The 22,438-nt window shown below is 36.7% G+C and overlaps 1 protein-coding gene across 19 annotated transcripts in view; it reads right to left on the reverse strand.

The window, feature by feature from the left end:
* The window catches only part of GALNT13 (polypeptide N-acetylgalactosaminyltransferase 13), a 556,330-nt gene that overhangs the window by 469,251 nt on the left and 64,641 nt on the right, over positions 1-22,438 (reverse strand). For all 19 annotated transcript variants that reach the window (XM_081577989.1, XM_081577987.1, XM_081577982.1 and 16 more), the window contains exon 3: positions 12,380-12,625. In XM_081577989.1, coding sequence (XP_081434115.1) covers positions 12,380-12,521 — 142 coding nt within the window. In that variant the 5' untranslated portion in view covers positions 12,522-12,625. The remainder of the gene's footprint in view (positions 1-12,379; positions 12,626-22,438) is intronic.

The raw sequence follows: 22,438 nt of genomic DNA on the forward strand, positions 1-22,438 counted from the left end.
CTTTCAACCTAAAATCTGTAAATCCTATTTATTTTTGATTCTGCCCCAATCAACCAATTCACTGATTTCTTATATCCTCATTTTGAGAAAGCCAATAGCCTTCTTCTGATAATTTATTTCCCCTGATACCCACTCCCTCCCAATTTTCACACGTTCACATAACATACTTTGGGGCCTCTCATAGCAATTTACTTGGTATCTCTCTTATATCAGTTACCATTCTCTATTTTGTAATGTAGTTTTTTATGTACATGCTGTGTCTCCAGTAGACTGTGTGATTCTTCAAGACATATGTTCTATTTGATTAAGCTTTGTATATTTCATAGTACCTACACCAGTACTTTTAACAAATAAATGGATGAAAAATTATCTCATTCGTTCATGTTAAAATTTTGAGAAAAAATAGTGCTTCACTACTGTTCCCAACTTTTAATCATTCTTTGTAAGACTTAAGAGGCTTGGCTCCAAAGGAAACTGCTAAGGAAAATTGCAACCTGAATTAATCCGTATACTGTACTGCTGCTGCTAAGTCGCTTCAGTCATGTCTGACTCTGTGTGACCCCATAGACGGCAGCCCACCAAGCTCCCCAGTCCCTGGGATTCTCCAGGCAAGAACACTGGAGTGGGTTGCCATTTCCTCCTCCAATGCATGAAAGTGAAAAGTGAAAGTGAAATCATTCAGTCGTGTCCGACTCTTAGCGACCCCATGGACTGCAGCCCACCAGGCTCCTCCATCCATGGGATTTTAAAGGCAAGAGTACTGGAGTGGGCTGCCATTGCCTTCTCCCATCAGTATACTATAACAGCTCAACAAATGCAAAATTGCTAAAGTCTGAAAGCCTACCTTTCAGACAGGTAAGTTTGCCAGAGTACTATTCTCATAAGTTATAATTAAATAAGACATATTATTACCCAAGGTCAGTGGCCACTGCCTTCTTTGTCCTCCAGAATATTCCAATATTTGTAATTACTTTATAAATAGTATGTAAATGTTATGATTATTTTGCCTTAAAGGAATCTAGGCACTTGAGTCAGGGACACAGCATAACATTGTGGTTTAAAGTCTGAGCTCAAAAGTCTGACAAACCAGGCTGAGAGCCCTTTCTTCCCACTTCTCAGTTTTGTGACCTTTGGGAAATTAATTAACCCTTTCATATCTCAGTCTCTTATATATAAATGACAGTAACAATCGTATCTATACTCAATGCACCTGTGAGAACTAACTGAAACAGTATATACAAAGTAGCTGCCACAGTAAACCTCACAATAGTTCATTATTACAGTATATTTTTCTTCCTGACACTGATATGTCTGTCTGGATTGGAGAAGGGATCAGAGTGAATTGTGAACAAACCATGAAAGGCAAAAGCAAATATCAAAGGTCAAAATTTTATTAAGTCTATTAATTTTTGAATACTATTTATAAACTCGATTGAAAATTATCTGGGACATATATATGTCGTATTCCAAGTTGACTGAGCCTGTATGTCCTACCTTTTGTATGACTATAAATATTATCACCTGAAAGTCCCAGTAGTCATCAAAATCTATTCAAGACAATTTCAATACATTGTGATCACTTACGCTCTTCTACCTTTCCCCATTAAAGGTGAAGCCATATTTTTTAAAAACAAGAAAAAAGTGATGTTAGTTTTAACACTTTAATCCACTACTTTTCTGTATCCTCTCACACCTACACAGAGAATTCTCCCTTAAAGCACTAAAGATTAATCAAATAAGGTCAACAAGCATTTTCTATTTAATAAATGAGTACAAGGCTAGATGTTAGTGTTATGAAGAGATCACTTAGAAAGAAACAAAAGAGGGAATTCCCTGGTGGTCCAGTGATTAGAGTTCAGTGCTTTCATTGCCAGGGCTGGGGTTCCATCCCTGGTCCAACAACTAAGGTCCTGCAAGGCTACCTGCATCCGCAGATTTATGAGAAGAAATCTGGGAGTCTCGCAGGCAGGGCTAAAGGGAAATATGGAGGGATGGAATTAAGATTGCAGTCAACAATTCCATTAATTTTCTTGATTCCCCCCAATGCAGAGCAGCAGCAAGGAGGTCTTGGGGGACACAAGGGCATGAAAGTAACTTTGCAAAACCTTAAAATGCCAGATATGGCAATACTGTTTCATAAATGATCTGAAACAAAAACGGTACCTAGGAAATATTTTCCTGACAGTGATTTACATATCCTACTAGCCAGGGAGATTTGGTCAAGTCTAGGATGCCTCCGAGAGTGAAGACAAAACCCTCAACTCAAATTTTCAGACTCTGTGCTCCATATTGGTATCAGAATGAAAGCATGGCACTTGAATTCCAATGAAAACTGGCCTTAAGTGATAACAAAGTCCTTTACTGAACTTACACTATAATAACCAAATTCTGTTCTATTGGTTGTTAAAATTCTGGCACTTCCTCTTGACCACACTGTAAAACAATAGAAGATATAGGTATTGGTCTCTTCCACCAATTCCTGGCCCAGAGTCACTCTAACCCTTATAATTTCCTAAGTTATACACTAGAAGCATCTGATGTTCGGTCTTTGATCCTGGTTCCTGATATGGAGCCTCAGACCCCTTGATGACCTCCTGGGTGATAGGAGCATCTTTTGTTCAAATGAGATGATTCGGGTTGGGCTCCTGGATAGCTCTGAGGTGGGGCTTGTCATCAGAAAGACCAAGGCATGATTAGATGCTTGAAACATTCAGTTCCACCTCCCATCCTCCAGGAAGGAGAGAGGGGCTGGAGACTGAGCTGATACTGAACATATCTATATGATGGAACCTCCATAAAAATCTGAGAAGTATGGAGTTCCGAGAGTTTCTACATTGTTCAACACATCTACATGACAGGAAGGTCACATATCCCAATTCCAAGGGCACAGAAGCTCCTGCACTTGGTGCCTTTCTGGACCTCAACCTACATAAGGCTTCATCTAGCTTTTCACACAGATGCTTTATTATAACTTTTATAATAAGCTGGTGAATGTAAATAAGTATTTCCCTAAGTTCTAGGCGGCATAATAGCAAATTATCAAACTCAAGAAGGGGTCATGGTTGTGCCAATTTACAGCTGGTTGGTCAGAAGTACTGAGGACAAGATGGGATCTGAAACTGGTGTCTGAAGTGAGGGAAGCTTTGTGGGACTGAGTCCTTAACTTGTGGGGTCTGATGCTCAGTCCAGGTAGACAGTGTCAGACTTGTAGAACACCAAGTTGGTGTTGCAGAAAATTGTTTGGGGACAAATCAACACGTCTGGTGTTAGAAATACTGTGCACATGAGTAAAAGAAAAACATAGAAGTGATTTCCTCATACGTTCACTCTGCCTCAGTGTACTTATATGTAAAAGAAGAAGAATGTCATCACAGTTTTTGTGTGATAATTAAGCTAACGTGTATACACAACTTAGAATAATCATAGTTTATACTTATTTTTATTATTGTTGGCTAATGTACTTATCTTTGTTTATATACCAGCAACAGTTCAGTTCAGTTCAGTTGCTCAGTCGTGTCCGACTCTCTGTGACCCCATGAACTGCAGCACGCCAGGCCTCCCTGTCCATCACCAACTCCCGGAGTCTACCCAAAACCATGTTCATCGAGTCGGTGATGCCATCCAACCATCTCATCCTCTGTCGTCCCCTTCTCCTCCCGCCCTCAATCCTACCCAGCATTAGGGTCTTTTCCAATGAGTCAACCCTTTGCATGAGGTGGCCAAAGTATTGGAGTTTCAGCTTCAACATCAGACCTTCCAATGAACACCCAGGATTGATCTCTTTTAGGATGGATTGATTGGATCTCCTTGCAGTCCAAGAGACTGTCAAGAGTCTTCTCCAACACCACAGTTCAAAAGCATCAATTCTGCAGCGCTCAGCTTTCTTCACCGTCCAACTCTCACATCCATACATGACCACTGGAAAAACCATAGCCTTGACTAGTTGGACTTTTGTTGGCAAAGTAATGTCTCTGCTTTTAAATATGCTATCTAGGTTGGCCATAACCTTCCTGCCAAGGAGTAAGCGTCTTTTAATTTCATGGCTGCAGTCACCATCAGCAGTGATTCTGGAGCCCAAAAAAATAAAGTCTGACACTGTTTCCACTGTTTCCCCATCTATTTCCCATGAAGTGATGGGACCAGATGCCATGATCTTAGTTTTCTGAACGTTGAGCTTTAAGCCAACTTTTTCACTCTCCTCCTTCACCTTCATCAAGAGGCTCTTTAGTTCTTCTTCACTCTCTGCCATAAGGGTGGTGTCATCTACATATCTGAGGTTATTGATATTTCTCCCGGCAATCTTGATTCCAGCTTGTGTTTCTTCCAGCCCAGCGTTTCTCATGATGTACTCTGCATATAAGTTAAATAAGCAGGGTGACAATATACAGCCTTGACATACTCCTTTTCCTATTTGGAACCAGTCTGTTGTTCCATGTCCAGTTCTAACTGTTGCTACAACACTTTCTTAAATATTCTTTCATCTCCCTTTTTTTGAAGGTAAGTTTTATTTCATTTCCTAAGTATGTGTAATATGTTCAATATTTAGTATCAGGTAAAGAATGGGAGGTTCTTTCCTTTCTTGAATATCATAATTTTACATCCCTTTGTCCTCTGTGATGAGAAGGCTCTCCTGGGGTTGCTAAGCAGCTCTCTCCCCATGTCACTTCCACATCACCCCTTCTTCTAGCAGACAATACATTTTCCATGGACTGAACAAAATAGTTCATTTTCCATAATTTTATTCAGAAAAAATAGCTAGAAACATAATCTTTCATCTGGAAATGAGCATGAAAACCGGGGCTACCCCAGTGGCTCAGACGGTAAAGGATCTGCCTGTAAAGCAGGAGACCCAGGTTCAGTCTCTGGGTCGGGAAGATCCTTTGGAGAAGAAAATGGCAATCCATTCCAGTATTCTTGCCTGGAGAATCCCATGGACAGAGGCATGGACTGTAGCCTGGCAGGCTACAGTCCACGGGGTCGCAAAGAGTCAGATACAACTGAAGAACACTTTTTCATGACTGAAAACCATGATTCATGTTCATTTCATTTTACACATGGTGACTGAGGCCCAGAGAGACAAATTAACTTGCCTAAGGACATGGGCTCTTAATGAAGGAGCTAGAGGACAGAGGTCATGCAGACTGGCCACGTAACCTTAAATTTCCCCAAAGCATTTGTAGGTGTACTGCAGCAACATTGGTCTTTTAAATACCTACTCAATCAAATAGCTATTCTAACTCTTCCAACTCTGGAGCAGCATCACTTAGTATTCCACACCAGTTAGGAGTCAGAAATATCCTTCAGCACATTTTAGCTCTAGGTGGCCCCAGAGTGGCATAAAAGAGTTATACTCCCCTAACAAGAACTTACGTTACCCAAAGGTACTCCTTTAGAAAATAGGAAAAGGATTCATGGCCCTGTATCTAATATTAGAACAAGTTTTTGTGCTCCCAGGAAGTCCCTCAAAATAATCATTTTTATAGCATCACTCAATAATTGATATATAAAATGATAATGCTGACTCAGAAGCAAAGATTCAATCCTATTCCATATACTCCATTTAATAAGGAAGAAAAGAATGCAATCCATTTTAGAAAAAAAAATGATGGTTTTTAAGTCTGGTATTTAGAGTTTATTAATGTAGTCAGCTTCCTACTGAACAATTCCATTCAGTTGCCTGACACATGTCTCAAACTCAACACATACAAAATAGACTCACTATCTATCTCAAATCCTCCTACATCTCACCTGTCAAGAAGCTGGATCAAATAATGCCCTGCAAGAACGTTGAAACCTGTCCTTGACATTTCCATCTCCTCCACTCACCAGAGCCTGTCAAGTACTCAGGTCTCTTAATCCTGTATCTCAAATACCTCTTTATTTTACCCACTTCTCTCACATCTCACCGGCACTACCATGCTCTAAGCAGGCTTACTTCCCACACAGAGCTCATGAAAGGCCACCACCACTCCCTACCCCACCTCCCTGTACAGATGTCTATTCCCCAATCTATTCTCCACACATGAACTTTCCACAACACAGAGCTAATCATGTCTGCTGTATTCTAAACTCATTCAGTGGCTTCCCCTTTTTTCAAATCCATTCAATGGTTCTTATTCACTCACTTAGTTGTCTATATTACAGACACATCAAACCCACATCCAAAACACACCTAGGACCCTAGTAATGCCCCATATTCGGTCAAAATACTCACTCTCACCCCATGCATCTGTTGCCCTAACACATGACAATCAACATCCTAAACCTTAAGTTCACAGTTAGCTTTATTTGCTTTATATGAAGTCTTAATGCATCTCTATACAGTTCTAAAGTATGCATTTGAAAAACTAAATTGATTTTAACTTATCAAATCGTACCATGCTATATATCATCTCTGAAAGATATAACTTCTATACTTAATTTACTATTATCACATATTACCACGATTAATTCATATTGGTGCAAATTGCTGTAGTTCATTCATTTTGACTAAAATATATTATTCTCTTACATTTCATACCTCCATTCATTAGTTTTTGCATTAATTGGCCTATGGATTATTTTCAACTTTTATTTTTATGAACAATAGCACTATAAAATATTTGCTTCTGTGAAAAGATTTTTTATAAGCATATGACTATGGATTCTGGTTCATTCATGAATTTTTAGATATCGGCAGCAATGTCAAACCATTACCTGAAGTTACTATTAAAAAATGCGAAGATACATTACCTCTAACAATTGGTATTAGCAGACTTTTTAATTTTTGCCAATTGAATGTATAATAATATATCATTGTAGTCTTGATCTGCATTTCCCTCTCACAATCAATGTTCCGTATTTTATCATAACTTTCTTTTTTTGTTATATGTGTTTCTTTTTCCAAGAAATGTCTATTGATACTTATTTCCTGCCCATTTTTTCCTGTTGGACTATGTGGGCTTTCCTTATTAATAATAGGAGTTATTTAAATATATTTGACAATAATCTTTCGGCTACATGTTCTTTGAACATCTTCTACAGTTTGTAATCTCTGTTTTTACTTTCTTTAAGGTATATACAAGTGAACCAACTTCCTGAATTTTAATATAGTCAAACTTATCAATAGTATCTTTTATGGTCAATGATGTTGTATAGTATTTCAGAATTGTTCCTTAATTCACAGTCCTAAAAATGCCTATTTTATTTTATGCTAAAAGTAAAGTTTTCATGTGACACTAATACTTTCAAAGTGTATCTTGGTTTATGACATGAGTTAAGCATCCAGTTTCATCTATTTTCCATGCATATTACCATGATTTTCACCGTATTTATTGAAGAGCTCTTCTCTCCCCTACTGATTTACAGTGCTTCCTCTGTCATATACTGAATGTTCCAAACATGTGTGTGTACTTCTAGGGTCTCTATTATGTTCCTCTGGGCACTCGGGCTACCCTTTGTGCAAATACTACAGTCCTGATTACTCAAATTTTGTAAGATCTCTGTATTTTTTCCCTTCAGAAGTATCTTGGGTGTTCTGTTATCTTTATAATTCCATAAAAATTAGTGTTTTCTTCTTTAACTATTTACTTCCTACTTTCTTTTAGACCTCAGTTTAAATGCCACCGTCTCTATGAAGTTTTAGCTAGTACTCAATATCCATTTCGAATACCCTAGATGCTCTACTCAGAGCATTGTTCTTCCTCATCACAATACTCTGTGCTTTGTAATCATTTCTAAATTATATTTTTATTGAAAGAGACAGAGAGAGAAAGAAATTTTTAGTGTTAACTATGTGCTAGAGAAGACTCTTGAGGGTCCATGGAGGGCAAGGAAATCAAACCAGTCAACTCTAAAGGAAATCAATTCTGAATACACATTGGAAGGACTGATGCTGAAGCTCTAATACTTTGGTCACCTGATGAAAAGAGCCAACTCATTGGAAAAGACCCTGATACTGGGAAAGACTGAAGGCAAAAGAAGATGAGGGCAGCAGAGGATAAGATGGTTGGATAACATCATTGACTCAGTAGACATAAATTTGAACAAACTCTGGGGGAGAGAGGAGGACAGAAGAGTCTGGCATGCTACAGTCCATGAGGTCACAAAGAGTCAGACAAGACTTAGTGATGGAACTACAACAACAACAAATAAGCTGCATGACAACAGAGACCTTTTTTCCCTTATATCTCCAGGTCTTAGCTCATAGTCCATAATTTTTTTTGAAGAGTTACTTCTTTTGGGGGGGCTATACCCAGAATAACTGCCCCATGCTGTGGACCTGACTCAGTCTGGACAGCAGAGCCTGGTGGAGTCTCATTCAGACATTTCACTACTTTCACAGTGTTTAGCAGACACTGATAAAGGGTCAGCATGAGTTACCACTCCACTGAGAAGTTTATCACATCATCATGTTTAATTCTCAAGGCAGCTCTGTGAAGTAAGATTTACTGACTTTAAGGTTCTCATCTTAAATGGAACACCAAGATTTTGTTAAGGAATTTGCTAAAAGTCACACAGCCATTAATAATTCACAGGGGAGGACTTGAGGATCACGTTGGTCAATGAAGCTGGGTTTTTAACCACGGGGTGATCTATCTTGTTATGTCCCCTATGAAGTCTAAGGTGCTTATACTTGGGATTGTTTCTTGTTTTTTGCCCATTACCAGAATATGTTCTTCTTTTTTATAATTGAGATATAATTGACACATAACTTTGAGTAAGTTTAAGATATACAACATGTTAACTTGAGAAGCACTTAAATAATTGATGATTTGGTAAATGAATGAACATATCTCAAAAATTAATTCAGAGTGTTTTCTAATATTGGGTATTTATTACAAGTGCTTTAAAATTTAGAACTAGAAGACATGTTAGAAACTACCTAGTCCAAAACCTTTATTTTAATAATGGAAACAAAAACGTCCAGAAAGATCAGCTTTTTTGGTCAAAAACTCCTGTTTTTAACATATCTAGAACCTGAAAATTTCAGCCAAGTGCACTTTGTACAATATCATCCACATGTAAATAAAATATTATTTTAAATACACAGTGTGAGTTCCTAAATAAAGTAATATTCTGAAATAATGAGTAACAATAGAAGATGAAATTAAAACTATAAAGCCTAATTTCCACTTTTTCAAGACAAATATTAATGTATAACATTAAAGAAGTATTAAAAGTAAAGAGAATATAGTTTAATTTTACATTTTAAGTACACGGAAAAATTACTATTTTTGCCTTGCATCATTAAATTTTACACTTTGAGATTTGAAACTGAACATTAAGAACTTAAATCAGCAAAACTGCTCTTTAGGTACTTCCAGAAAAGGCTGTCATAGTTTTGCTGAATCAGATCATAAAATTTTTTGTGACCAATCTAGATATCTCCATTCAACAAATGACCAAGTTATCACACTAAACTGATGTGATCCATCAAATCACATTTCCATTTTCAGCCAAGCAGCTGCTCAACCAGTTCTAACAAAGAAGCAGAGAAGGCCGATTTATTCTGTGATTTTAACTAAAGATCAGCAAATCAATCCCCATGCTCATTTATCAAAAGCTGACGGACTCATAAAGTTTTCCTCTTTGAATAATTCTAATATAAGGGCATAAAAAATGTATATAAACTATCTAAATGGGTCTAGGCTCAGTCACTTTCATATTACTTTCTCTCAATTTTTTGTACTAGTCAGAAACTCTACTGAAAGAATTAGATTCATTTTGAAAAGCAGATAATCATAATTTCTCCAACCGGACCAGAGTATCATTGCAAAGTAAACTAAAGATGTCCAACAAAATCACTCAACAAAAAATCAACTTTTAGAAATGCTTTTCTGAATTTCCCTACTCATATAATCAGATAGTATCAGTGAAATTCTCTTTCTTAGAATATTTTGATTAATAAATAACCTCAAAAATATCTATAATATTAGACACAGAATACATTCATTAAATGAATGGAAACCTCAAGTCAGTAAATTAGATTCACTTTTCCAAAAGGTTCAAATATATCAACTGGGCCTCAAAGTTTACCTTTTGTCATGCTTACAAAGAAAACCTTTGCTAAGTAAGGAATTAATATAAACTAGATTTTAAGAAAAAAATGTTAAAAAAAATGTTAAGAAAAAAATTCAAGGAGAATAAAATTATCTACTTCTGTGTCACTGACTACACTAAAGCCTTTGACTATGTGCATAACAACAAACTGTGGAAAATTCTTAAGGAGATAGGAAAACCAGACTACCTTAACTGTCTCCTGAGAAGCCTGTATAATGGTCAAGAAGCAAAAATTAAAACTGGACATGGAACAATGGAATGGTTCAAAATTGGGAAAAGAGTATGTCAAGGCTGTATATTTTTACCCTGACAATTTAAACTAAATGCAGAGTACATCATGTGAAAGAGTTTCCCAGGTGGCTCAGTGGTAAAGAATCCACCTGCCAATGCAGGAGTTGTGGGTCCAATCACCGGTTTGGGGAGACCCCCTGGATAAGGAAATGGCAATCCACTCCAGTCTTCTTGCAACGTTTTTCTTGTAGAACTCTTACTTTCCTGATGGCTCAGATGGTAAAGAATCTGCCTACAACGCAGGAGACCTGGACTTGACCCCTGGATTGGGAAGATGCCCTGAAGAAGGGAATGGCAATCCACTCCATTATTCTTGCCTGGACAATCCCATGGACAAAGGAGTCTGGCGGGCTATAGTCCATGGGGTCGCAAAGAGTTGGACACGACTGAATGACTAACAATTTCATTTTCACAATTTTCACATCATGTGATATGCCAGCACAGATGACTCACAAGCTGGAATCAAGATGGAAGAATATCAACAGTCTCAGATATGCAGATGGCACCACCTTAATGGCAGAGAGTGAAGAGGAAATAAAGAGCCTCTTAATGAAGGTGAAAGAGAGTGATAAAGCTGGCTTAAAACTTAATATTCAAAAAATGAAGATCATGGCAACCGGTCCTATTACTTCATGGCTAAAAGATGGGGAAAAATTGGAAACAGTGGCAGATTTTATTTCCTTAGGCTCCAAAATCACTGTAGACGGTGACTGCAGCCAGGAAATGAAAAGATGCTTGCTCCTTAGAAGAAAATCTATGACAAACCTAGACAGTGTATTAAAAAGCAGAGACATCACTTTGCCAATAAAGGTCTGTAGAGTCAAAGCTATGGTTTTTCTAGTAGTCATATACAGATGTAAGAGTTGGACCATAAAGAAGGCTGAGTGTCCGAGAATTGATGATTTTGAACTGTGGTACTGGAGAAAATTCTTGAGAGTCCCTTGGACAGCGAGGAGATCAAAGGAGTCAATCCTAAAGGAAATCAACCCTGAATATCCATTGGAAGAACTGATACTGAAGCTGAGGCTCCAAAACTTTGGTCACATGATAGGAAGAGCCAACTCATTTGAAAAGAGCCTGATGCTGCAAAAGACTTAGGGCAAGAAGAGAAGGGGGCAACAGAGGATGATATGGTTGGATGGCTTCACTGACTCAATGAACATGAGTTTGAGCAAACTCCGGGAGACAGTGAAGGACAGGGAAGCCTGGCATGCTGCAGCTCATGGGGTTGTAAAGAGTCAAACACGACTTAGCAACTGAACAAAATAATAACTAAAACTAATTTCAAGCATGCTCAAGTATTTTAGAAGCACACATTCACTAGGAATATTTCAGAAATAAATTAATGACATTTAAGCCAAAAGAAAACATAGAAAAATTACATGGAATAACTTTAGGAAGTGAATGACTATATTTAATAAATCATCATTTATATAAATTATTATGTTTCTTTAGCATTCATGCTTATCTAGTCACTGACACTGGTTCCTTAAGAGGGAATATTGAGTAAAAATGAGTTTTTAATACACTTAAAATTATCTTTTGCCTTTAACATAGGGTGGCAAGCTGATAGCCCACAAGTTAAATCTAGCCACCAACATGTTTTGCTTTTTAAAAAAGTGTCCTTTTATTGCTTTGGGAAGTTTTGAGGGCTGTAATCTAGTCTCATTTTGCTACTTTCCTCACCATCTCACTTCAGTAGTTTTCCTTTTTTACATTATGTTCTTGATCTCTAAAGGCTTATGCTTCTAAAAGCCTAAATTTAAAATTCTGTCCAATTTGAATGCTCACTTCAGTCACAAAATATTGGAATTATTAGAATTGGAAGGTACCTTAGAGGTGAGATAATTCCTCATTCCTTCCAACAAAACACTTGAGGCCAAGAAAAGTAAAGTAGCTTTCCCATGGCTAAATGTACATTAACAGTTCTGCCCAAATGCTCTTCTAAGTCAATAAACTGAACTCTTATTTTGAAATGTCATGTTTTATCATGAGTCACCACCATTCTTATCTGTATAAAAGAAACATCTGCTTCATACGTACTTACCCCTGAGCGCAGGTAGCAGGGACCTCTCCTTCTTGTCATCACATTTGTTACATTCACTGAAGTACAGGAGTAAGAAGACATCAACGAGAACCCACATCAGTGAGGTGGCTAGAACCACCTTGCAGTAAACAAACCTCCTCATGTCTTCCCTTGATTTCTAGTTAACACAGAGATCAAAGACAGACACGGCTGTGATAAATCCAAGCCACAGAGGTGAACTCCCGAATAAAAGCAGGATGCATCCCACTGTATTTGGGAAAAAAAGGAAGAAGAAAAAATAATTGTCTCACAGTTTATTTTGCATAAATGTGATATAACATGAAACATATGACTATTTAATGCTCTCATATATATCAGCATTTGGCCTTCAAGTTCAGAATTAAAAGTCCAAATAAATGAGAGTTGTAAGCAAGCCAAGGGCCTTAAATTCTAACAATTAATCCTAGATCTGCCACTATATTGCTGGGCCCTTGGGAACCACTTGCTTTCTTCATGTTGTATTGCCTTTTGCTTAAAGTTCTATCACCATATTCTGTAAAGTGCTAGGTTATAAAATAGTGCAGTTCTGAATTTACCATGAATCAGCACTTTTCAGGAGCCAGTGTTGCTGAACTAGAGTCATCCTGAGTTATTATATATTGCAATGGCTAAGAACTGGCCTTTACACAGAAAGGCCTGGACTTATTCACTTCCTACATAGGGGAGACTTTGTAAGCCTCAGTTTCCTCATCTATAAAAATGAAACTAACAGTGCCAAAAATAAAGGTTTGCTATGAGGACCAAAAATGATAATACTTGTAAATCATATTGCAGAATACAGTCATTAATATTAAGAAATTTTTTAAAATATTTGACAAAAAGGCAATTACATGAAATAAGTCATCAGTTATTTAGCCTTAAAAACCCATCTGATCTGCATAGAAAATAACCACTACAGATATGCATTTGAGAATGGGTAGCACACATTCAAAAAATTATCAGTGAATAATACATTAAATGTAAAGTGATTTAAAAGAAAATAACCAGAGCAAGAATTCTAAAGGCATAACAAAGATATGTGTGCAATTATTAAGAGATACTTAAAGTAAGTGTGGAATTAATAACATATACTTGTTTGTTTTATTTACACTACATAGAACAATAATAACTATCATGTTATTTTTATCTATAGAATAACTATATCAACACAAAAATAGTCTCATATCATTGGCTACATTAAAATAATAGAAACTGAAATATAAATTTATTTATGTGAATAAGATAAGTAACAATGTTGACAGATATTTGAGGAGAACAGCTATTAAATACAAAGATACTTGGACTATCTCAGAAACGCTTGTCTCAAAATAAAAACATCAAAGTACAATTTGCTGAGGCAGAAGTTCTTTAAATTAATGGCAGCTGACCTTGCATCATAAAGCAACACAAATGCTACTGTCTGTCACAATCTGATCAGAGTATTAACAATTCAAAGCTTACATAAAGTGACAATTTAAAAAATTATTATAACAGAGCCTACTTTCAACATCTACATAAAATTTACATTTATTCAACAAATACTTTAAAAAAATAGAACATATACAAATCTAAGGAATGCATGAAACTTGACTGTGGTTCTTTTTCTTTGAAACAGCATGCTAATTATTTTGTTTCATTTCAACTTCATTTTTCTGTAAAAATTATAAGTAAACATTGGAACTCAGCCTCTAAACCTGACAACAAGGGAAGGATTCCCACATACATATTTCTTGTTACTTTATGTATATGTCAGTGAATATGAGATTTGAAAAAATTCAACCTATTTAATTTTCTGTCTTTCATTGGACATAAGATGGAGCAGGTTCCTTCAGTTTATTGTAGGAAAAGAGCCCTGTGTAACAGTATATATTACGCTGATGGTAGCTAAAAGGCCATTCCCAGATTTAGAAGGAAAACCTTAAAATAAAATATCCCATAATAAAAAAAAAAATCTATATGTTATATAAGATCTATGTATTATAGGATCTTTTATCATAAGGATCTATAATAAAAGACATAAAAAGGACCATGACTGGCTGTCATAAAGTGGAATTATGAATTTAAGTAAGCATTTTGCCTCTCTGTGCTTCATTTTCTTTACTTATAGTTCCTCTCCCATCTACCTCACAAAACTGTGAGACTTAAACAAGATAAAGTATGAGAACATTTTTTAAAGAAATATAAAGTATACTATTATAATACAAAATCTGAAATCACTTATTATTAAATATTCAAATGTCTAAGATAAGTCATTTCCTAATGAGAGCCTAATAGTTGAGGTTATTGAGAATTCAATTTAAACTTTAACCATAATAGAAAATGAAAATCACATCTTATTACAACTTCAAGCATTATTCAAATTATTGTAATTTCAGACCCTGCTAGATCTATATATCAAGATATTAACACTGAGAAAACTCTAACTTTACTATATTATGTGATAAAACTAAGTTGCTCTTTAAATATTTTAATTTATGAAACAATCTTTCCATATATATATATATATATATATATATCAAGTTTTAAATTCTATCTACTGTGAAAACACTTATACCTTGAAAACATACTAAATTTTATCATTTGTTATCTGCTAGTTCTTGTAAAATAGTAATCACATACACTGTTTCAATGCTCTTCTTAACAATAAAACTGATCAAGCAGAAGGATGGCACAATATACAAAGCAACACTAACCAACATAAGCACAACTGGTGGCCCAAGTTTATTTAAGAGAATCAGCATCTGTATTATGTTCTATTCCAGTAAGACTATTTATTTGCAAACACTACTCTGTTTCTCAAGCCAAATCCAAGTTCTGGCTTGCCAAATCAATGTGGCCCATAGTTAAATTTTGCATCAACTACAGGCTCTTCTATCCTTTTCTAATTGTTTCAAAGTTTTGAACATAGTATTCCCCTCTTTAAAATATTTCTCTAGATAGGAAAAAATCAGGAGTTACAGAGCTATCAAGTGTCATCTTGCTAATCATATTGTCTTTCCTTTTTTTTTTTTTTCTTGTCCACTAAATAATGGTTGGCTTCCCTTGTGGCTCAGCTGATAAAGAATCCACCTGCAATGCAGGAGACCTGGGTTCGATCCCTGGGTTGGGAAGATCCCCTGGAGAAAGGAAAGGCTACCCACTTCAGTATTCTGGCCTGGAGAATTCCATCCAGTCCATGGGGTCGGAGTGAGTTGGACACGACTGAGCAACCTTCACTTTCACTTTAAGAGGTTTCCCTCATAGCTCAGTCGGTAAAGAATCTGCCTGCAATGCAGGAGACCCAGGTTCGATTCCTGAGTCAGGAAGATTCCCTCGAGAAGGAAATGGAAACTCACTCCAGCATTCTTGCCTGGAGAATCCCATGGACAGAGGAGCCTGGCGGGCTACAGTCTATGGGGTTGCAAGAGTCAGACACGACTTAGCAACAAAACCAAAACCAAAACCAAACAATGGTATTAGCCATAGACTTTGAGATATTACAGAACTTCTGTTTGAAAACATGCACCAATTTTACTATTCTATAAAAAAGGATTTCAAAAATTAAAAAAAAAAAAAGATCTAAGTAAAGCTTAGAAGTTTGGTAAGTATATTTTTTAAATCAGAAAGAATTTTTTTTTAATTATAAGGTTATCACTTACCTGGGTTGGGGGGGTGTCTACTTTAGTTGCTGTTAGATACATTTTTATCTCTCGTCAAATGCTTTCTTTTGTAGAAAACTACATAATTGGTGCAAATATATTCAATCTATTTTATGAGGCTATACTTGAGGCTCCCAAAGGATGAATGCAGCTCATGGAAAACTTTGGGCAGTGCTTCCAGAACATTCCGGCTACCAACACACTTTAATGTTTTAACTAGTTAGGCAGGAACTTCTGGGAGCTGATGACTGGACAATTATGCATTTTGGTTTAATGATTAAAAATTATAGTGAGTAAGTTTTGAAAAAATTACCCTGAATTAATTACAGTTCTTATTGACAGAAAGACTGCTCTTCACATGAATGAAAATCAAAAATTCAGGTGGACTAGAGGAATCCACCTATAGCCTAAATCAAACAGTGCACTGTAAAAACTACAGTAAACCATAAAAACCATGCCACAAGGAAAGATACAGTAAGAGACAAAGAAACAGCCAATGACAATGTTAAATGAATGTCTTAATGGGGAAAGATGGTAGAAAAACAGAAAAAAATGCCCTCACTTGCCTTTAAGAAAACTTCACATATTCATAACATAAAATTTGACTATTAGTAGGAAATCAAGCATCAGTTCAGTCACTCAGTCATGTCTGACTCTTTGTGACTCCATGAATCACAGCTCGCCAGGCCTCCCTGTCAATCGCCAACTCCTGGAGCTTACCCAACCTCATGTCCATCGAGTCATTGATACCATCCAGCCATCTCATCCTCTGTTGTCCCCTTCTCCTTCTGCCCCCAATCCTTCCCAGCATCAGGGTCTTTTCCAATGAGTCAACTCTTCGCGTGAGGTGGCCAAAGTATTGGAGTGTCAGCTTCAACATCAGTCCTTCCAATGAACACCCAGGACTGATCTCCTTTAGGATGGACTGGTTGGATCTCCTTGCAGTCCAAGGGACTCTCAAGAGTCTTCAACACCACAGTTCAAACGCATCAATTCTTCGGCGCTCAGCTTTCTTCACCATCCAACTCTCACATCCATATACATGACCACTGGAAAAACCATAGCCTTGACTAGATGGACCTTTGTTGGCAAAGTAATGTCTCTGCTTTTTAATATGCTATCTCGGATGGTCATAACCTTCCTTCCAAGGAGTAAGTGTCTTTTAATTTTATGGCTGCAATGACCATCTGCAGTGATTTTGGAGCCCCCAAAAATAAAGTCTGACACTGCTTCCACTATTTCCCCATCTATTTTCCATGAAGTGATCAGACCAGATGCCATGATCTTAGTTTTCTGAATGTTGAGCTTTAAGCCATCTTTTTCACTCTCCTCTCTCACTTTCATCAAGAAGCTTTTTAGTTCCTCTTCACTTTCTGCCATAAGGGTGGTGTCATCTGCAAATCTGAGGTTATTGATATTTCTCCCACCAATCTGGATTCCAGCTTGTGCTTCATCCAGCCCAGGGTTTCTCATGATGTACTATGCATATAAGTTAAATAAGCAGGGTGACAATATACAACCTTGACATACTCCTTTTCCTATTTGGAACCAGTCTGTTGTTCCATGTCCAGTTCTAACTGTTGCTTCCTGACCTGTATACAGGTTTCTCAAGAGACAGGTCAGGTGGTCTGCTATTCCCATCTCTTTCAGAATTTTCTACAGTTTATTGTGATCCACACAGTCAAAGGCTTTGGCATAGTCAATAAAGCAGAAATAGATGCTTTTTTGGAACTCTCTTGCTTTTTCGATGATCCATCGGATGTTGGCAATTTGATCTCTGGTTCCTCTGCCTTTTCTAAAACCAGCTTGAACAGCTGGAAGTTCACGGTTCATGTATTGCTGAAGCCTGACTTAGAGAATTTTGAGCATTACTCTACTAGCGTGTGAGATGAGTGCAATTGTGCAGTAGTTTGAGCATTCTTTGGCATTGCCTTTCTTTGAGATTGGAATGAAAACTGACCTTTTCCAGTCCTGTGGCCACTGCTGAGTTTTTCATACTTGCTGCCATATTGAGTGCAGCACTTTCACAGCATCATCTTTCAGGATTTGAAACAGCTCAACTGGAATTCCATCACCTGCACTAGCTTTGTTTGTAGTGATTGTTTCTAAGGCCCACTTGATTTCACATTCCAGCATGTCTGGCTCTAGCTGAGTTATGATGTCATGATCTGAATCTGAGTTCCACACTCACTTATTGTATAGCTTAATTCAAGTTACCTAAATGTTCTATGCCTTTTTCTATTCACAAAATATGAACAGTAGTTGTTGTTTATTCAGTCATACCTTACTTTTTGTAGGTCCCATGGACTGCAGCCTTCCAGACTCCTCTGTCCATGGGATTTCCCAGGCAAGAATACTGGAGTGGGTTGCCATTTCTTTCTACAGGGATCTTCCCAACCTAGGGATCAAACCCACGTCTCTTGCAATGCAGGCCAATTCTTTACTACTGAGTCACTGGGGAAACCCCAAAATATAGTTGAGCAATGTATTATGGTCATCTGAATAACCAAATGTATATTTCTTATAGCTACCTCATAAGGCTCTGAGTATCTAATTAACTAATACATATAAAGTTCTTATAATGGTAACAGTAATAGTAATAGTTATTATCATCATGAATAGCATTGAAATAACAAGAAAAAATGAATGAGGATTTTCTTCCCTATCCTTAAGAGAAGCAGTGTACATTAAGTATGTGTGTGTTCAGGAGGTCAGGAGTCAGGATGAGAATCAAAGATACGTTTGGTATTTACAAATATATTAATATTTATATTATATTGAAATATATTTAATATGAGAGCATTAGAAATATATTTTATATTTACTTATTAGACATATATTTAACATATGTAGTTGCTGATGGAATATGAGTTCCATGGGATTTTACAGTTGCTAAAACTCATTGAACTGTACACTTAAGATCTGTGCATCTCAGTCTGTGTAAATTATATTTCATTTTTTAAAGGCAAAACCAAAATGTTTATGTACCTATTGCAAGATTCACTGATTTACTAAAAATTTTATTAACTAAAGAAATTATAGTCCAACTGCATCAGATAAGAGCATTTCTACTTACTACCTTTCTATTCTCATTTGGTACCATTGTTCTCCATACCAGTCACTTGGGTCTCCTGGCTGTTCCTCACACATACCAATCACTATCTTGCCCCGGGGCTGTGCATATGCTGTGTTCTCTGCCCACTGATGCAGTCATGGCTTCCTGCTCTAACTTCCTTTAAATCTTACTTTCTAGTCAAATCACAGAGAGCTTTCCTATCAACCTATAAATAGCACACAATTTAATCACTCTGTGTTTCCTTAGCTCACTTTATTTTACTCTTGGTACCTATTAATACTCTCCTAACATATTACTTAAAATGTATTTTTTTAAAAGTTTGTTTACCGTTTGTCTCTTTTTCTCAAATAATTAACTCTGTGAAAACCAGATTGCACATTTTACATACACCCTCTCTCACCTCAAAAATATATTTAAATTTTAAAACTCCAGCATTGTTGTTATGCGTGGAACTGTGTGCCTCCCTCCCCAAGAAGATTCATATATGAAGTTTTAACCCCCAATATTTTAGAATGTGACCGTATTGGGGGATAGATCCTTCAAAGAGGTAATTAAGTTAAAATAAGGTCATACAAAGGGGCCCTCATCCAATATGACTGGTACCCATATGAGAACACAAACACAGAGTTTATTAGAACACAAACCACAAACACAGAGAAAAGGCCATGTGAAGACAGAGAAGGCAGTCATCTGCACGCCACAGAGACAGGCTTCAGAATGAAACTAACTCTACTGACACACTGATTTGGACTTCTGAAATCTGTTGGAAAATAAATTTCTATTGTTTAAGTCACCCAGTCTGTCATATTTTGTTATGGCAGCCTTAGCATACCAATACACTAGTTAAATTTAATTCTCCCCTACACCACTCCTACATACAAACAGATGAACATGACTAGAAAGAAACCCCAAAAATGTGCTGCCTGTTCTCATTTTAAATCTATGAACTCATACTGGACTTGCAGTGCCTCAGAGCCATCCTGCAATAGCTCTTGTCAAATCAATTCCCATTCCTCAGCTAACTTTTCACCTTGTTTGCCTTCAGACTGCCATCTCCACACTATTTCCTCTCAGCTCATCACTACATATATACATTTAGCAAGAAGATATAAACAGTCAGAAGAGGATTTTGCTTACTGCCATGTTGAGTGTATCAACTTGCTAGTTCCTGTGACTGCCACTCCTAAATCTGCAAGTCTGAGTGTGACGATGGACGAACTATCTTTTAAGGAGTATAACATCCTCTGATCCCACACATTCATGGGCTTTACTGATGCACTTGTCTCTTCTGCCTCAGTTTTTCTCCTTGAATAAGTCATTTCTATCAATACAAAGATGCCATATGAATAATCATCTTAAACTAATTTGACCCCACATCTCTTTTCATCTATGCTTCCAGTTCTCTGCTCATCTTGAATGCAAAACTCCTGGAAAGAACTATGTATAATCTTTGCCTATACATCCCATATCTTTGTCCTTCCATTCTATTTTAAACCCAACAGTCTTTAGCTCCCACCACTATGTGGAAGACTTATTTGAGACAGTCATGGCCAAATCCAATGGTTAGTTCTCAGTCATTATCTTACATAAGTCCTAAGCAGGTTTTGCCATAACTTAGTCAAAACACTTTGTACTATTTTCTGACAGCTCTTTTTTTCACACCCATATTTGACCTTGCAACAGATTCTGTTGGCTCCATCTATACTCCAGTATTCTTACCTGAAGAATTCCATAGACTGAGGTGCCTGGCAGGCTACTTACTATCCATGTGGTCGCAAAGAGTAGGACACATGACTGAGCCACAAACACTTTCACTTTCTACCTACAGATTTTTTCTACCTATAGATTTAACCTACATAACCACCAACTTGATATATTGCTTTAACTTTAAAAAAAACTGCTTTATTGAGATAGACTTCACATACTATTCAGTCCAATCCGCACATTTAAAATGTACAATGCAATGGCTTGTAGTATAGTCACAGAGTTGTGCATCCATTGCCGCAATCAACTTTAGAACACTTTCATTTCCTTGAAAGAAAACACTCCTCTTTACTACAACCCTCCAACTCTCCCATTGTCCCTAGTTCTAGGTTACCACCAACTGAGTATCTATCTCTATAGATTTGCCTGTTATGAACATCCCACATAAATTAAGTCATACAATATGTTGTCCTTTGTTATTGTCTTCTTCAGTTAGTATAATGTTTTCAAGACTTTATCTGTGTTGTAGTACATCCCAGTATTTTACTTCTTTTTCTCAACAAATAATATCCATTGCATGAATATATCAGATTTTATTTATCAGTTGATCCATATTTGGGTTAATTCCACATTTTGGCCATCATGAATATTTTGGTGATGAACATTCATGTACAAGTTTTGATACATGGACAAATACAAATGGACATATGTGTTTCTTGAGTATATATGTAAGAGTGGGATTGATTTTCTTAAATACATTCCCATAAAACCTATTCTTCACACAGAAGGAAATTTGGTCATGTTAAAATTAAATATTAATCAGATATGTTCTAAGTTCTGATCATTATTGACCAATGGCTTTTTATTACATATAGTAATAAAATAAATTCCAAATCCCTAACTTTGCCTATAAAACAACCAAATCTGGACCTTGACTGCCTTTCAGATTTCATCTTCTGACTCTCTCCTTTACTTAATGCACTCCAGAATCTTCATGCTTGAAGTACTCTTTAGAACACTGTTCTCCTAAGTAATGAAACAATCTTTCACCCTTTCTTTATTCAGATCACTGCTCAAATATCCCCAGAGAGTTCTTTTCTGGACCAACTTATCTAAGATAATGCCCTTCCACCATCTATGCAATGTACTTATGTGGTTGATTCAGAATACTTATCACTAGTACTTGTTAATTTATTTACTGCCTGATTTTCACCATGGAATTACATCTACTAATCTCTGTGCTATCCTTAAGATACCAAAAACATTTTTTGGCACAAAATTGGTGCTCGATCAACATCTGTTGAATGAATGAATGCAAGAAGGACTGAGAAGTAAAAGGTCTGGTAAAAATGCAAAGAAAATTATACAAACCCTGGCAATAATAATAATGAAAACTGAAAACACTGTATTAAACATTCATTTGTTTGAGCTATGGGTGAATGGTGCTCTAAACTGAAAATAATTGTTCACTACATAAAGCTGCTCTCTTGTTCCATGCCCTCTGATACTTCTGGTCCCCTCTACCCAAACCTCAACTGCTTTAAGACAAAAACATAATTAAGGGTGAAGCTGAAGTAGCCTGTCAACAGAGCAGACTGAAGTTCACGTGTACCTGTTTAAATA

The sequence above is a fragment of the Giraffa tippelskirchi genome, chromosome 3 (assembly GCF_054371585.1).
Source record: "Giraffa tippelskirchi isolate mGirTip1 chromosome 3, T2T-mGirTip1v1.2.pri, whole genome shotgun sequence".
NCBI classification, from domain to species: Eukaryota; Metazoa; Chordata; class Mammalia; order Artiodactyla; family Giraffidae; genus Giraffa; species Giraffa tippelskirchi.